Raw genomic sequence first — 16,949 nt, 5'->3', positions numbered from 1 at the left:
TTGCATTCTATTTCATATTCTGAATCATGTTTGTAGAAAAAGACAAAAATTAGTTATAAACTGGTTTGTAGCTAATTATTACAAACCAGTTTAATAAAGTCGTGTTCCTAAAGCGTGTGTCTGTTATTAAGAAAGTAAGTTTATAATTTCAAAAAAAAAAAAAAAAAAAAGAAAGTAGGTTTATCATATGTTAATAAAAAACTGTCTAATTTGTGTCTTTTTTTTTTTTTATTAAGACGACAAAGAAGAAAAGTGGAGGGGATTCTTTCCACTGTCAAGCCAAATACACACAGACGGATACAAGGGGGTGACCCCCTAGCCCGTAGGGGACATGGCCAAGCCCCACTTCTCAAAACTCTTTTCCTTTTTCTTTCTTTTTTGAAAAAAAAAATGTCAAAATTTATATATATATATAGTGACAAATATATATTCTCGACCCTTTTATGGCCTATTATAAATACCTAAATTTCATTTAGATACTCATAAAAAGACCCAATCTTAGCCCATTTAGCAACGCAACAATATATGAAAATTCCCAATGTTGTTATCTGCATATTGAGGTAGGATAATTGCATGATTCTTTGTCCTTTATTTATTTTATTTTTTTGGGGGGGGCTTATTCTTTGTTTTTGACATGAAGAACTTAATAGACTTGATGAATTCTATTGATATTGAAGTGTTAATGAATATTAGATGCTAAATTTTAGAATCTCCAATAAACATATCATATTGATGTAGTTCCGGAAAAGCATAAGCTTTTACATTTTACACCCAAGTATTTTTTAAATTTAAATAAATTTCTACGGAAATCAAACGGGGTCTTAAGTCAATTAATGATCCTACAATATGAAACACATTATCATATGGGTGTCAACTATTGTTAAGGCACCAAAACAACCAAAATAAAAGAACTTAAAATAAACCAAAAAAAATTAAACGGGGCTTTTAAGTTAATTGATTGCATACTACAATATATCTAATTGTTGTTTAATAACTATAATAGTTTTTAGTTCCTAAGAAAGAATAACAAAAAAAAAAAAAAATGAGACGAAAATTAAAACCCAAAAACACCAAAGAAATGAAAAAAGAATAATACACAAAGAAGATAAGCTTCAATACTATTGCAGGACTCTAAGTTATTGTCTTCATACTTTGGCCTCCCTCGATAAAAATTTCTAGTTCTGTCCCTGCAAATAGATAAACGCAGAGGAGAAGGGAAAGCTTCGCGGTCAATTTTGTTGCATTTTGGTGTGGGAATAGAAGTTAAAATTTCAGTGAACTTTTTTGGCCTTTAAGCTTGACTATGTCGGGAGAAATTAATATCACAGTTAACATATTACCCTCCAATAAGGGTTCTAGATTTAAAAGAATTGGCCCCACGATTTTGCAGGACATAACTCTCTGTATTAATACACAAATCTGATTGCTAATTTTCACCACAGCCCAGGTAGTTTTTACATGTTATTATCGAATTTAATGGTCCATTATGAAAAATGTTGACATTCAACAAACGGCTTCCATCTAAATCACAAGCTTTGCTTCAGCTACCATTTCTTCACATGAAGATGTCAACTTTTTGATTAGAGAGAGACTACATAATCTTTAGCCATCACATACCAAAGGAACCAAAACTATTATTAACCAAATTAGGAAAGCTCCTTCTGAGCATACAAGACAGACTAAATAGGAAAGTGGTAGCAGCACCCAAAAGTGTTTGCTGTTTCAAGGAGCACCAAAAGTGAGCTAGGAGTTTAAACACAATCCACAATCCTTTCCCACTAAATCAATCAACCATTATGCCCGAGTCACAAAGCATCCTATTTCAGTCCTCATCATCATCCTCCTCATCCTCTTCCTCCTCCTCCTCCTCCTGCAGAGTGATATATAGTCACCATCAGAACTACATGAACAATACAAGACATGGAAAGTCTGCATCTTAACCTGACCACTGAATTAACAAGCCAATCATTGCATCAAGAAAATTACAAAACCATGGAACTTTAAACTGTGAGTTCAAGTCCCATATATGCATTTCGGGCAAAGCACCAAATTTATGTAATCCATACGTTTACTTGGGTTTCCTCATGAATTCCGTAACGAGTAAAAGCTACTTTCCCATCATAGTCCCTATTATCTTTCAGGGCCACACTCATTCTGTTCCCCATGTTAATATCCCTGAATATTTAGTTGGAGCAATTCAAGACTCGAGATACTTGAACTTAACCATTTCTTAACAGGAAGCCAGCTTTTCTTCTACAACATAGTTAACCTCCTTAACAAGTTAAGGAGAATTGAGGACAAAGCTCTCAATAAGTACTCGTTTTATATAACCAATAACGTTACGACAAACATGCCTGGTAATGCAGCAAAAACAAAAAAAAATTATAGAAGTAGGACTACCTCTGCACTTGCTACACCATCTTCATCATGAACTTCAGATTTTGACTTGTCTGACTCCTCTTCACCATCATCTATCGCACTATCCTATCAACATAAAGATAATAATGTCAAGCTAGTAAAAAGCCCTAACAAGTACTGAGTGAGAAAAATAAAAATTAGTACTAGATGTCATATATTCACCTGCTTCTTGTTGTAGGCCTTCATAAGCTTTTCATACTCGGACTTCTTTTTTGAAGCCTTGGCTTCAAATGGAGCTTTTTCCTTTCAAACCAGGCAATAAAGCTTAAGTAAATAACGCATACTTCATTCACGATAATCTAATCAAATAGAATATTACAGAAGTTGTTCACCAAAAGAACCATCTCTATATCACTAAATGATCTTATCTTGACAGAACTTATTGTAGAAATTTATGATAAAATGAAAAATAAGAAAAGAATAGCGAAAGGCGAAAGAAAGCAGAGAAAGACAAGGAATTTTGAAGTGGTTCGGCCTTTGCCTACATCCACAATTCTAATCCCACTAGGGCTACATTTTGATCTTCTTGACTTGATTGAGATAATACAATGATAATTCCCATGATAAACCATATGAACGTAAAATATAAGGAATGTAAATCATGTGATAAATATCACATTCTGATATTATGATATATCATCTAATAAAGAAATACTATCTCTTGTATTTCAACACTAACGATCATAACTTGACTAAAAGAAGACTGGTTTAACATCCATCATCCATTCTCAACCTCAAAAAGCACCCACCTTATCAACATATTGAGGAGGGAAGATAGCCATGGATCATTTGGCATATGTCAAGTCGACAGTCATTCAGCCAAATCACAAAGACTTCTAGAGAATTTCAGTGTCAGGTATCAAATCAAACAGTTTCACACAACAATATATTTTGCGGTGGCTTTCAGGCAGAACTCAGTTTTCATGTCAAAGAACATAATTTCAAGGCCAGATAACTCCCAAAATCCAATATTAGTATAAAACATAAGAATACTTACAGCAGCAGACAAGGATTTCCACTGCTCCCCTCCAGCTTTCCCAACCTTCAATTAAAGCGTAAAACAAACAAATATGTAGGTTTTTTTGGGGGAAAATTGTGTTATCATGCAGAAAGAAAGAAAGAAAGCAAATCCATATGCAACTTACAGCTGAAACAGCTTTAATATCAGGGTGTTCTTTCTTGAAGTCCTTCCTGAACTCCTCACTATTGCATTAACAAGACATGGATCAGATATATCTTCAAATTCATATCTTCCAAAACCAAGTAAATCTACTTGAAAAATCAACAGAGAAAGTGATACATACAGGAATACAAAGAAAGCACTAGGAGGCCGTTTAGGTTTATTAGGGTCTTTCTTGGCATCTCTCTGCTTCTTGGGCTGACGTTTGCTACTCTTGTCAGCCTTTGCTACGGCCTTTCGCTTCCCAACCTTTCTGAAAAGCCAAATATACATGACACATCACTACAATATTCCTGTAACAGCTGTATAAACCATTGGGTATGTAACATCAGATACCGAAAAATATATAAACATGACAGTGGCCGTGAAACCAATACCATGAAAGTTCATCTTAAGCCTAAAACAATAAAATAAAATGTAAGAGTTGAATCTAAGCAAAACACAAAAACTAACCTGTCATCCACGGGCTTCAAAGTTTCCCTAGTGTTCCTAGCAGTCCCCTTGCCCTTGGGACCCTTCATCGTTACAATCGCCTGCACAAATAAACACTCAAATCAAAATGTAGAGCTACTCGGCCTATAGTTAACTATGACACCATTTTCAGATGATATCAAATCTGTGCGGTAAAGGCTGAACAACATTGATTGTGCTTATAGAAAAGAAGCAAAAGCTTAGCTCACGCAGCCAGGCCAGTGTTCCAACAATAACAGTCAATGCATCACGCAGACGCATATCAACCTCATAAGGCAAATTGAACACATAACACACACTCAAATTAACAACAATAGCTGGAATGATGAATAGAAAGAAATAAATCAATATTAATATATTTTTTTTTTTTAAAAAAAAAAAAAAAAAGGAATCAAAAGCTCACAGGGTTTGAACTATTATATGCAATTAACACTTTTTTAAGGAACCAAACTTAAACTCCTCTGTTTATCTTTTTCATGTATAATCACACCAACTTCAAAATTAATAAAATCGCACAACACGCGTAAATCACGTTAAAAATACACATACTTGCACAGAGAGTTCGAACAATAAATACTGAGTCAACAAAAATTATAGCTATAGACAGAGGTTGAAACATAAAATTCTGGATTTTTTTATTTTTTATTTTTTTAAAAAAAGAACTATAAGTTTAGAGTCTCAGTCACAGAAATATTCTACTAAAAATTATGACTATAGACAAAGTTTTTCAAGTTCTCCATGCTGCTTTTAACCAAAAACATTTTTTTTTTCAGAGTAAGTTCTTTACGCCGAAACAAACGAATATATAAAAAGCGACTAAAAGAATAAAAGACTCACGCCGTTGATTATATTTTTTTCGTTTTTTTTTTTCTCGCTTTTTGAAGAAACAAGCAACCCATCGACTTTTAATATTCTACTTCCTTCTGGTTTTTTAAGCTTTCTCATCAACCAAACAGAGAATTAGGAATGAAAAAATAACGAAACAGTTCTAGGGCAACAACGTTACCTTTGAGGAACGGGACCGAGAGGCGACTCTTCCGCGAGAATCAGAAACAAACCGAAAACGGAGAATCAAAGCGAGAGAAAATATGAAAAGCCAAGGTCGAAAGGAGAGAGAATAATAGGAAAGGAAAGGACGACGACCGAGAGAGAAAATTGAATTCTAAAAGAGCAACCGGAAGAGCCAGTAAACCTTGAGAGTTTGCCGCCACAGGAGTCAAGCAGAGGGAAGTCTCTTTTACCGACTACAGCCGGTTTCCAAGGCTCTGGTGCGGGTTTTATATGTCGTCTTTCTCGGTGCGCTTGATTATTTTAACAATCAAATTTGTGTGTGGAAACGGGACAAGGGAGATATTTGTGTCAGCTTCTACTAGCTGACACGTGGCTATTTCCGGCACCTGTGGCATTGAACTCAATCAACTGTTTGGAGTTTGACACTTCCAACTACGAGTCCACATAGTATTACCGCATCGACAAATACCTCTCCTCCTCCTTGCGTAATTGCATTTTTGTTTTTGGGCCAGAATCTAAGTGTCTATTCGGCCCGAAAATTGTTTTGGTTTCATTACCATAACCGGCCCATATCCGCTATCCGCTCGCCCATGTTAATTATGGGTGAATTTTCAACCGATAATCCGGGTGGGTCGATATGAAATATGGGTATATATATATATATATATATATATATATATATATATATATATATATATATATATATTCATTTTAAAATGTTAATCCCAAAACGACCTATAAGAAAAATCTTTTACCCGCCGTCACTCAAAATTTTCTTTCACCCCTTCTCTAGTTCCCAATCTCGCCTTCGGCCTTTGCTGTTGTTTGCCATCGCCGTTTGGGTAATCCGTCTATGGTAAGTGTATCTATTTCATTTTCTTTGAGTTTTTATTTATTTATTTATTTAATAAAACATTTTATGGTTTTATTTGAAATAACCCTTTTAATAAAAAATAAATGCCCACTCATGGGCAGGAGGCATGATATACGGGGGACGGTTTACCGTACCCTGTCATCTCATTTTAAATAAAAAATTTGATTTTTATAAAAATTTGATTTTAATAAAAAAGTTGTCTCTGGTGTGACATCATAGACAACTTTTTTATTAAAATCAAATTTTTTAACATAAATGAGGAGTTTGCCCAACAATCATTTCTCCATGGACAGTTATGGGTGGACGGTTACTAAATCCGCTCTCCATTGTGGACACAAAACATTCCTAAAACAAAACCGTAGTCTCCCACTCCAACATGTGGGATAATTATCGTGATATTTTAATCCTATACGTGAATTAAGAGAATATTAAATAAATAAGGTTTCATGTTCTTAACCTATACCATACAAGAAGGTTATTTTTAACTTGATTTTGTCGCCTGAACTTCTCTTTTAGCCTTTTAGGGTTGTTTGGAATTTTTAGAAAATATTATATATTCTAACATTTACTTAAAAGTGAAAAAAGAAAACTAAAAATATAATCTAAGGGGCATAAAGGAGCTCAAAGAAAGAAGGGGAAAAATTCTCTAGTCCCCAGTCAATATGATTGATGACACCAAAACTGCAATGATTTTTTAAACTTATTAAACCCTATGTTGGTTCTAGTTAATGCCATAATGATGTCCAACAATAATTCTTATTCCCAATCATAGCAATGGCTTTGGGTAGAATCGGAGAACAATTATATTTTTTTAAATGGGAAAAAAGTTATATACTATATTTTTTTATTTTATTTTATAACTTTCTTACAACGATGATGTAGGAATCCCAAATAATTGTTGGATTCATTTTTTTTATTTTTTTTTAATACCGGTTGATCCAATGATTAGTTATAGATATATTCAAGGGTTTATAGACATTATCACATATTTTTAATAGTGTATGTGATTTTTACATTTATTTTCGATAAATATCAATTAATAGATTATGATGATGCATTTTAAATATGTGTCACTATAATAAACAGGGTTGAAAAAAAATTATAATCCAACTTAAATGAAAACTATGTTCATTAAGAGAGAATCGATTTTTCCCTCTTTAGCAACCTCAACAACACATAACATATAAAACGTTCAATTTCATAGATAAGAACTAACATGTATTTAAAATGCATCACATACATGTTTAAAAAAGCAATGCATTGATAAATGTTAATTTAATAAATTAATGCTACGTTTGTTTTGTTTTGGTGTAACATAGTTTTCGTCGTAAAATAGTTTTAAGGAAGTTATTTTTTAAAAAAATATTTTCCGTCAAAATCATTTTTTGGTGTTTGGTGCTTATGAAAAATTACAAATATTTTTTATATTTTTATTCAATCATATTAATTTATAAAAATTAAATTTTATTCACAACATAAAAAAAAATATTAATATAAAATAATATAAAAATGTGTTTTTTTTTATATATATATATATATATATATATATATATATATATATATATATATATATATATTGGACGCATTGGATTCCGACAAAAGTGTCCGGAATTTGGCCGTTCTGGCCAAATCCCTACCAACGGGAAGAGATCATGCCGTTATGGGAGGATCCCAACCATAACGGTCGGATCCGGCAAGATCCTAGCCAGAATGATCGGATTCTTCCAGGATCCCAATCAGATGGCCGGGAATCCAGCCGTTCTGGCCAGATTCCGGCCGAATTCGGGGACTGAAGCCAAATGTCGTCAGATTCCAGCATAATTTTTTAGATTCCAGCACCGACAATCTATGAAATTTGGCTTGTCGGAATTCGGCGATAGTTGACTGCTTGAACGTAAAGGCCGATTACATCGTTTAAAAAGATGGTCGACCATCTACAGAAAATGATTTACACTTTTAAAAAGCATAAATTATTTTTTAAAATTTACTAAGTAATTTTAAACAAACGAAAATTATTTTTCAGTTGACCATTATTTTTGCCGCTACTAAACACTGAAAAATATAAAAATTATTTTTTAAAAATTATTTAACGCCGAAACAAACGGAGTGTAAGATAATACATTTTATACTGTGTCAATATAATAATCTGAATTAGAAGAAAAAAAGAATCTCTTCCATTTTTCCGTGGTCGAAATTTAGAGAGAATGGATTTTCTAGCAATCTAAACCACAGAACGCAGAAAACGTCCAGTTTCGTGGACCGGAGAGAGAACGGTCAGATTCCGGACCCTACTATCCCACTACCAGATAAGGCAAAGATAAGGCGAAGACCCTCACACCCGTCAGATGGATACGCTCCTTCATCCAACGGCCACAAAGCCTCACCGTGGATTATCCACCAAACCTTGATAAAAATTCAGTCACGAGTCACCTCCACCACTAAATATAATTCAGTCTTTCACAACCTGCACTCACTTCACACCCGGCGCACGTTAGCCCAACGCCATGGCCGCCACCACCGCCGCTGCAGCTACATCGTCCTTCATGGGGACGCGTCTGACTGATGCGTACTCCAACTCGGGCAGGATCCAAGCCCGATTCGGGTTCGGACGCAAGAAAAGCGCACCCAGGAAAGCCACAAAGCCCATCTCCGACCGCCCACTTTGGTTCCCTGGAGCCAAGGCTCCAGAATATCTGGACGGGAGCTTGGTGGGGGACTACGGGTTCGACCCGTTCGGTCTGGGCAAGCCCGCGGAGTACTTGCAGTTCGACCTCGACTCGTTGGACCAGAACCTGGCCAAGAACTTGGCCGGCGATGTGATCGGGACCCGGTTCGAGAACGCTGACGTGAAGTCGACCCCGTTCCAGCCGTACAGCGAGGTTTTCGGGTTGCAGAGGTTCCGAGAGTGCGAGCTCATTCATGGAAGGTGGGCCATGTTGGCTACACTCGGCGCACTCTCCGTTGAGTGGCTCACCGGAGTTACCTGGCAAGACGCTGGAAAGGTACGCAAAAAACCCAATCACGGCAGTGTGGTTCTCCACCACTTCATAAATTCCCATGTGTAATTGTTGCCATTTCAGGTGGAGCTGGTTGAAGGTTCATCTTACCTTGGCCAACCTCTTCCATTCTCCATCACCACATTGATATGGATTGAGGTTCTGGTCATTGGGTACATCGAGTTCCAGAGGAATGCAGAGCTCGACCCGGAGAAGAGGCTTTACCCCGGTGGAAAGTACTTTGACCCTCTCGGCTTGGCCGCTGACCCAGAGAAGAAGGCCACCCTCCAATTGGCAGAAATCAAGCACGCCCGCCTCGCCATGGTTGGGTTCCTTGGGTTTGCTGTCCAAGCTGCCGTCACCGGAAAAGGCCCTCTCAACAACTGGGCTACCCATTTGAGTGACCCTCTCCACACCACTATCATTGACGCATTTTCCTCCTCTTAAGCACCTACCTTGCTACATATATATTCCTATATATGTCGCTTGGTCGGTCTATATAAGCATTTTACTTGGCTGAATTATGATTTGTACTCTTTTATCTTGTAAAATATGAGATCGATGACATTTGATAGGCTAAGCAGAATGTTTAGTTACTTCTTATTTTCAAGATGCATAAATTTGAACCCTTAAAGAAACACTTCAATCGGGCAAACAAAGAAGCATTCGATAGGTTTACTTGGACGGGTGATCGGGCAATCCAACACCTGCCCAAAACTTCCATGGAAGGCCTCTCACAATTTGCGAGAGACCCATGCAAAGATTGCAACTTTGCAAGGAACTCCGAGCTCATCTCCATATTCACTCTCCTTGGTTATGGCAAATAACTTGTTGGGCAAACTAATGCTCTAGCTGTGCGTTAGCCTGTGAGCTTCTCGGTGGAGATCGTCTGTGAATACCGAATGGCTCGTGATTACTCCCATGCGCATGCCTGCAAGCATCCTTGAACTGTTTGTGCACAATCTGAAGCAAAATTCAAAGAGGTCCGAAGAATCGGGGGTCAACAAGACCAAAAAGTAGGGTTAAAAAATGTTAGATACAATTTTCGGTACGGTGACGTACTAAGTCAGTTTTGATAGACAATTTTGAGAGTATTGAGAGAGTAAACTCAGAGATTATAACATAAATTTACACCTTGGGGTGGTAGCCTATTTATAGGCATACAGCTCTAGAATTATTGGGTTGCTATAATATAGTTTGAAAAATGTTAGATTTACAACATCAATACAACAACTATACAACAATCCCTCACATGAGGGTAAGTCCCCCATACTGGAGTCCACCCTCATGTGAGAGATTATTGTACGGTTGTTGTATTTGTGTTGTACAAGAATCAAATCCCATATAGTTTTGTTAGGAGTCTAATTGCTATATAGCACAAAATCAAACTTAACTTCTTGAAAATCTAATTCGGGTATGACACTCCCTTCTAATTGATTATTGATAGATATCAGGTCTCTTATCCCATATTTTATAGGGTAAGGGTCTATCCCAAAAAACCTGGGATAGAATTCTTTTCTACGGATAATAGACTTATCGGGAAAACTTGAGATATAGTCTTTTTGCGCCCTTCTATGATTATGGGATCAAACTTTATTCCTTATCTCTCGAATTCTGACTGTAGTAATCTTTAAACAACTTCATAACCATCTCGAGTGGTCATTCCTGAGGCCACTTAAATACGATCATTCAATATATTGATTATATCCTTGTAGCTTATCCGTGACGACATAGAATATCTTAGATGTTAGTATTTCGAGACGATTCATTTATAGGATTTTGTAATGAATATCCGAAACCTTGGTGACTGAGCGAGTCTAGCTAGGTCAATCAGACCAACTGAGCACCCGATTTGGTCATAGGCCCGCTCAGCTTTGGGGGTAATTATTTCCCCAACAAAAAAAAAATTAAATAAATAATGTTGATTTTTTGGTGCCTATTCCTTCGAGAATAGTTATTATATTTCAATGATCTATTATTCATACCAAATGTGCTCTTAGGCTTAGCGACTAATTAGAAATCAATATATAATGCTTGAAATGGTTATGCAGGGGATGAAATCACAGGCGGAATTAAAATTTTAGGTGCTAGGAGTAAAATTGAAAATAAGACTTTTTTAGGAGAATAGAATGAATTTTGTTTACTAGATGAGAGAAATTATTCTAATTAGTCTATTAAACTTATATGTATTCAAATAAATGCTTTAAAAAATACATGCATTTTAAACACACGTCCAGTTTAATAAATTAAGTTAGAAAAATTTATTCCAACAGATGTTTAAAGAAAAATTTTGTCTTATTAGAATAATATTCAGCTGTAATCTAGGATACAAATTTGTGTAGCTGCAATGGGTGTAAGAGCAACAGCATAAGAGAAGATTTATAAATTACCATACAGTTGAGGTCTGAGGGTATCCTAAAAACGTTTAAATGGTCTATTACAAATGGCTACCAAAGCTTAAAAAATATGTGTTGGGAAATATTCCCAGTAGTTAGTAAATGGACCCGACAATTCAAGTCGGTCTATTTACAAATTACAATCCCAAGAAAAACAAGCTATACGGTTTATTAACCGGACCACCGAAAAGGCTGGGCTACGTGGTCCACTGCATGGCAAAGCCAAGCCCACTCAGAAATAATCCGCAAGAAGCCCATGAAGATATTGAGACCCTGAGACACCTGGAGATGTCTCGGGACGTGGAGACCCACGTTCTGGATACATAAGAACCCCATGTTATGTAATGTTCCAGACACGCGAAGAAATACTATCCAGATGTGCAGAAACCCCACGTTTGGATAATGGAATACTTACAATCCAAATGTGTAGAGATCCCACGTTTCGGATAGTGGAAGACCCACAATCAGAGGATTAGCTCCATCCATATCCTGGAGAAACCGATTTTCACCTTCACTATAAATACCCATAGACATACAGGTATACTCTAGTTAGAAATTATTTTGATTAATGCATTAATACACATTCTCTTGAAAACTGACTTAAGTATCGGAGTTGGATCAGCTAGCACTCCTGGCATGTATCCTTACCGACATTCATTGTTTTGCAAAAAATCTACAAAAACTCTATAGAGGCTTGTGTTGCCAACCAGAAACTGTCTTAACAATATGTCTATCACATATTCACAGTTGCTCTTTGGAGAAGCATTTAAGCATAAATGCAAAATGTTTTTGGCTTAGAGAATCTAATAGGTTGAAGAAACTTTATAATTTTCAACCACTTTATAAAAATGACACGTGTCCATTTTTATATAAGAAGCACGTGCTTTTTTTAATTGCAATGACAAATTTGAAAATTTTATTAAAAAGACATATGAGAAGCAAATGCTATGCAAATTGACAAATGACACATATCATTTTTATAGACTAGGTTGGAGGGAGTTTTTTTGACCTAGTTTAAAGTAAAAGGTCCGTCCCCCATTTTTTAGGATTTTAATTAGTCATTTTACATACAATTTCAAAGTAAGTAACCATTGTGAATATTCTGAGTGTAGGTATAAAATAATCGAAAAAAAATGCTTTTGTCAAAATATTTTTATAATTAGATACAATTATAGATAGGGATGGGCCCAATCATATATTAATATTTAAAAGGAATATTTTGTGAGATTAAGATTCATATTAAATATTAGGAGTAGGTAGAAGTATTTGCTTTTATCTTTTCCTATATTGAACTCATTTTTGTAACTCTCAATCAAATTTCCTCATTTTTAATTTTAATGCTTTGACATATCATGTTTTCTGTTGTAAATTTTTTTTATTTTTAACTATTTTTTTAAAAAAATATTTTTTGATATTTGGTTCGTACAAAAAAAAAATTTATCACCGGTGTAAAATGAAATTCGGCAACCGTTGATCATTATTTTCCCCTTCATTAAATACTAAAAAATAGAAAAAAAACATTTACAAGAAATGGAGGATAAGTGAAAAATAAAGGTTATGGGATATTCCTATTCGTACCAAATCTACATTCCGGAACCGTTAGATAAAGAGACCTGACTTATTTCAGATCTGACGTGGACACATCACAGGGGAAATATATAGAACTTGTTGAAAGGAAATGTTACTGTAGATTGGCTCTTTGCGATTACGCTGGCTTTTTAGTTTTTACCCCCTTCGGCACGAGCGAGGAGAAAGAATAGGTTTTGGTATTCCATAATTCTCAATCGGTAAAACCCCAGGCATTTCTCTCCCGCCCGTATATGAACAGCAATCTCTTCAAGGTAAAGCTCATCATCGCAAATTCCTTTGTGAGTTTCTTTTTCATTTTCGTTTTGCAGTTGATTTCAGTCGCTGCGGTGGATCTGGTGCTCTGTTCTCATTGCTATATTGTCATTGCTTCTGAGTTTTTTCTAACTAGAGAAATGCTTGGCTATTCTTGTTTGCTTATCTTAGGAAAAATTTTTGATTTTCCTTTTCTTTTGTTTCTTTTCGGGCTTTGTTTCACATATATATATGGTAGTTTTTTGGAACAGCACTACTTTGTATTGACTTTGAATTATTGTGCCATAAGCAATCTTAGAGAATTTGCACGACTTTGAACTGCTTCTATATAAATATGGTTGAAGTGCTGAACAAAAAGATGGTGATTGGTACAGATGGTTACGTTTTGCACCTGATATGTGTTTATATGAGGAAACTTGGATATGGGAACTCGAAATTTCTTGCGGAGTTTGGCAAACAAGTATTTTACCTTTGGGCTCATAGGCCTTACTGTTTCTGATCGATATGCAAGTATTGTTCCTGTACGGGGGGCTTCTATGTCTCCCACATTTAATCCTCGAGCCAGCAGTTTTACGGGTATATTTCTTAAGAGAAAGATTAAACAATGTGCTATGTCACAAGGGTGGTTTTTTTTGGGGGGGGTCTGATCATGGGTTTTTTTGGCCGCAGATGACTATGTTTTGTTGGAGAAGTTTTGCCTTGAAAAGTACAAGTTTTCACATGGCGATGTGGTAGTTTTCCGGTACTTTGTTTTGCCTTTGGTGTTGCTTAAATAGCTCTTTTGCTCTATTAGCTCAAACTACAAGCAGAGCCTCTGCACAATATGGAACTTGATATAAACATGCATCGGCGTTTGAAAATAATACAGTTTAGAATCAGTTTCAATTTCATAGTGCTAAATAATTCTGTATTACACAAAGAAAGTTGTGATTACCTAAGTTTTGTGTTAAATTTGAAAAATGCTGCCAGTGGCTCTAATCTATTTGGCCCTCCAGTTGACAGCAATCTGGATTAATGCTTGATTACAAGGGGGGGTGGGGGGAATTTGTTCTTTGAACTGGCTTGTTGGGATCTTTTGGATTCTACAAATATCCGTTTTGTTCAATTTAGGAGTTCATGCTGTGACTGAAAATGGAATGAAATGAATAACTAATCTAGAGAGATGATATTTGGTGAATAGGGAAATGTGGGATTTCTTGTAACTGTTGGTTGTTAAGTTTTGTGTAAATAAGGGTGAGGGCAAAGTACAGGGGGTTGCAATCTTATGACAAATGCTATTTCCTCCCCCCAACAATCTTTCTTTCTGACTTGACAATTATATATTTTATTTAGGATTTTTTTGGACATTTTAAAAATTATAAGATTTACAAGTTACATGAATTTGGGGGAGTGAGGAGAGCTGGTGTACTTGTGAGATTGCTTTTCCGCCAAAATACAGTCAGTTTTTGAAAAAGGGCTATAAGCTTAAGCGAAGCTGAGTATTGGTTTGATGGCTCAAAGGATCATTTACTAATCCAAGTTAAATTGCCATGACTTGGCTTGTTGAGTGGAGCAAACCACATCCAAACCCAAGCCATGGTATTGAGCTTTATTCTTTTCATCACAGTGAATTTGGGAATAACTCGTGATAATTCAGTAGATTGAGCTAATTGATTATTTGAAATAATGGCTAAAATGCTTTTGAGACCCTACTATCCTATTTTCATGAGCCTGTCTGACTTGATATTAGGTTTGCTTGTGTTTGACTAGCAGCTAACTAAAAAAATGAGCATTAAGTCAAAGTTTGAGATTTAACTTGATTTGTTGATGACAAGCAGCCTATATTGTCCAGTAGAGATGAGTTGCACTGGACTGTTTTTGTCTGCAGCCTAGGTAATTCTTAACCCCGACTGAGTTGCATCCCATCTTTGACTTAAATCTTGGGCTCTGACCGATATTTGGTGCAACATCATCAGTGCTTTAATGTTTACACATATGGTTTGTTTGTCCCTCTTATGCTTATATTGACATTATGTAATTGACCAAGTATACAAAAGGTCTGGTGATTTATTTATTATTGTTTTTTAAGTATTCTTTGGATGCCAACATTTCAGTGCTGCATTATGATATTATTGTAGTTTCAATCCTCTGCAGCTCCCCAAGTAATCACAAGGAGAAACACATAAAGAGAATAATTGCCTTACCAGGTGAATGGATTGGAACCACTCATAATTCCTATGATATGTTGAAGATTCCAGATGGACATTGTTGGGTAGAGGGTGATAATTCAGCTTCTAGCAAGGATTCTAGATCTTTTGGCCCAGTAAGTTGCCCTTTCCACTGTTTTTGCAGTTTGCTTGAATAAGATAGTGTATAAAGGTTTAGTATGGAAGAAGGCCACCCTTCCTCTCACCCACCTAAAAGAAAGGTCCTTTGACAATATAATTCTTCACATGGCCATAATTTTATTGGTCCAGTGGCAGTAGATGCAGAATGTTTATGCATTAACCGGGAAATTTTATTTGTTTATGTATCTTCTTGGGAAATTACTCGTGTTGGAGTTCCCTTTCTGAAAGTTTCATTTGAACGTCTTTATCCCTTCACCTTGGTAACATGGAGCCTAACTTGCCCATGCTTTTATTGGCAGATTCCTTTGGGTTTGGTTCAAGGAAGGGTGACCCACATCGTATGGCCTCCTCAGAGAATAGGTGCAGTCGAGAGAAGATATCCTGAGGAAAGAGTTTCTTCTCTCTGATAGTATGTCGACTGTGGATCTCATTTTGCGAGGGAAAACAATTTGTTTTTTTTCCTGATTCATGTCCTTTTGGGCATTTGCCGAGGAAGCATTTTTTGATTGGATTTCCATCTTGTCAATGATGGTTGATATGAGCCCATTGTACGTTTAGGCTCTTTTAGTGAGATCTATGCTGCCTTCGTTTTGGGAAGGGTAATAATTTTTTTACATCACGTTAGTGTACATCAACTCTACCCATATGCATGAGTTCCACGTCCCATGTGTCTTGATGTAAACCAAAATGATGTAGAAATAACACATCTCGTTTGGGAATTGGATCCTCTCCATTTCAATGTAAGGAACCATTTCATGTTCAAGACTAAATATTACAGATCTAATAAATACATGAAATGAATAATTTCATGGTAAATATTAGATTTCATAGATCTAATGGTGTATATTTTGTCACGTTATTTGAAATTTTTAAATGATGTGGTACGATATGTTCTTGACTTTGTGTATACTTTCTTAAAAATACTGAAATACAAGAAAAACATTATGGGGCTTAAGATGATCAACGTTTTTAGTTTAGGTCTACTTTTGTTTTCATTTGTTTTGATAGCCCAACCAATTGTGGCGAAATTGACGAGGATGTATGTCACACAGCAATTCTATGGAGAAGGAAGGGAGAAAAGGTGCGATTTTGAGAGAAGGAAGGGAGAAGATAGTAGAGTGGATTGGGAAGTGCCAGTTGCGTGGCAGTTTGTGAGTGGGTTGCTGAGGGGTGCGGTCCAGCTAGATGGGCCATGCGGTGCGTTTTGAGCAGCCTGTGTTTGCTTATTTTAGTGTCGTTTTGTGCTTTCCTCAGATAGTCGTTTTATGCTTATTAGTGTCGTTTTGTGCTTTCCTCATATAGTCGTTTTATGTTTAATGGGATGCGTTTTGTAAGGGACATATATAAGTCCCAGGTACGGGTTGTCTAGGTTATCTTTGGAATGAAACAGTGAATTGTCTGGAGGTTGGCATCCTCGAATCTGCCGTATCAGTA

At 36.1% G+C, this 16,949-nt stretch overlaps 3 protein-coding genes across 4 annotated transcripts; 2 read left to right on the top strand and 1 right to left on the bottom strand.

Moving 5' to 3' along the window:
- Window positions 1-1,614: 1,614 nt before the first annotated feature.
- On the bottom strand, window positions 1,615-5,287 carry LOC133874130 (high mobility group B protein 1-like). Of its 2 annotated transcripts, none has more exons than XM_062311966.1 (8): window positions 5,076-5,287; window positions 4,052-4,131; window positions 3,723-3,900; window positions 3,564-3,621; window positions 3,416-3,460; window positions 2,581-2,661; window positions 2,401-2,484; window positions 1,615-1,870 (listed from the first exon to the last, which is right to left on the bottom strand). In XM_062311966.1, the coding sequence occupies exons 3-8, from the start codon at window positions 3,869-3,871 to the stop codon at window positions 1,823-1,825; spliced, it is 465 nt and encodes a 154-aa protein (XP_062167950.1). In that variant the 5' UTR covers window positions 3,872-3,900; window positions 4,052-4,131; window positions 5,076-5,287; the 3' UTR covers window positions 1,615-1,822. The 2 variants fall into 2 exon arrangements, with proteins under 2 accessions (XP_062167950.1, XP_062167949.1); XM_062311965.1 differs by having other exon boundaries at window positions 3,723-3,851; window positions 5,076-5,276.
- A 3,102-nt stretch (window positions 5,288-8,389) lies between these two features.
- LOC133874162 (chlorophyll a-b binding protein CP29.2, chloroplastic) lies at window positions 8,390-9,546 on the top strand. Its single transcript, XM_062312010.1, has 2 exons — window positions 8,390-8,956; window positions 9,035-9,546. The coding sequence occupies exons 1-2, from the start codon at window positions 8,459-8,461 to the stop codon at window positions 9,395-9,397; spliced, it is 861 nt and encodes a 286-aa protein (XP_062167994.1). The 5' UTR covers window positions 8,390-8,458; the 3' UTR covers window positions 9,398-9,546.
- Window positions 9,547-13,027: 3,481 nt separating this feature from the next.
- Window positions 13,028-16,134, top strand: LOC133874207 (uncharacterized). The gene is made up of 5 exons (XM_062312073.1): window positions 13,028-13,187; window positions 13,563-13,764; window positions 13,858-13,930; window positions 15,322-15,490; window positions 15,815-16,134. The coding sequence occupies exons 2-5, from the start codon at window positions 13,611-13,613 to the stop codon at window positions 15,920-15,922; spliced, it is 504 nt and encodes a 167-aa protein (XP_062168057.1). The 5' UTR covers window positions 13,028-13,187; window positions 13,563-13,610; the 3' UTR covers window positions 15,923-16,134.
- The last annotated feature ends 815 nt before the right edge of the window (window positions 16,135-16,949 follow it).

The sequence above is a fragment of the Alnus glutinosa genome, chromosome 7 (genome assembly GCF_958979055.1).
Source record: "Alnus glutinosa chromosome 7, dhAlnGlut1.1, whole genome shotgun sequence".
In the NCBI taxonomy this organism is placed as follows: domain Eukaryota; kingdom Viridiplantae; phylum Streptophyta; class Magnoliopsida; order Fagales; family Betulaceae; genus Alnus; species Alnus glutinosa.
The sequence above is the reverse complement of the archived record's forward strand: the minus strand, read 5'-3'. Positions and strand labels throughout refer to the sequence as shown.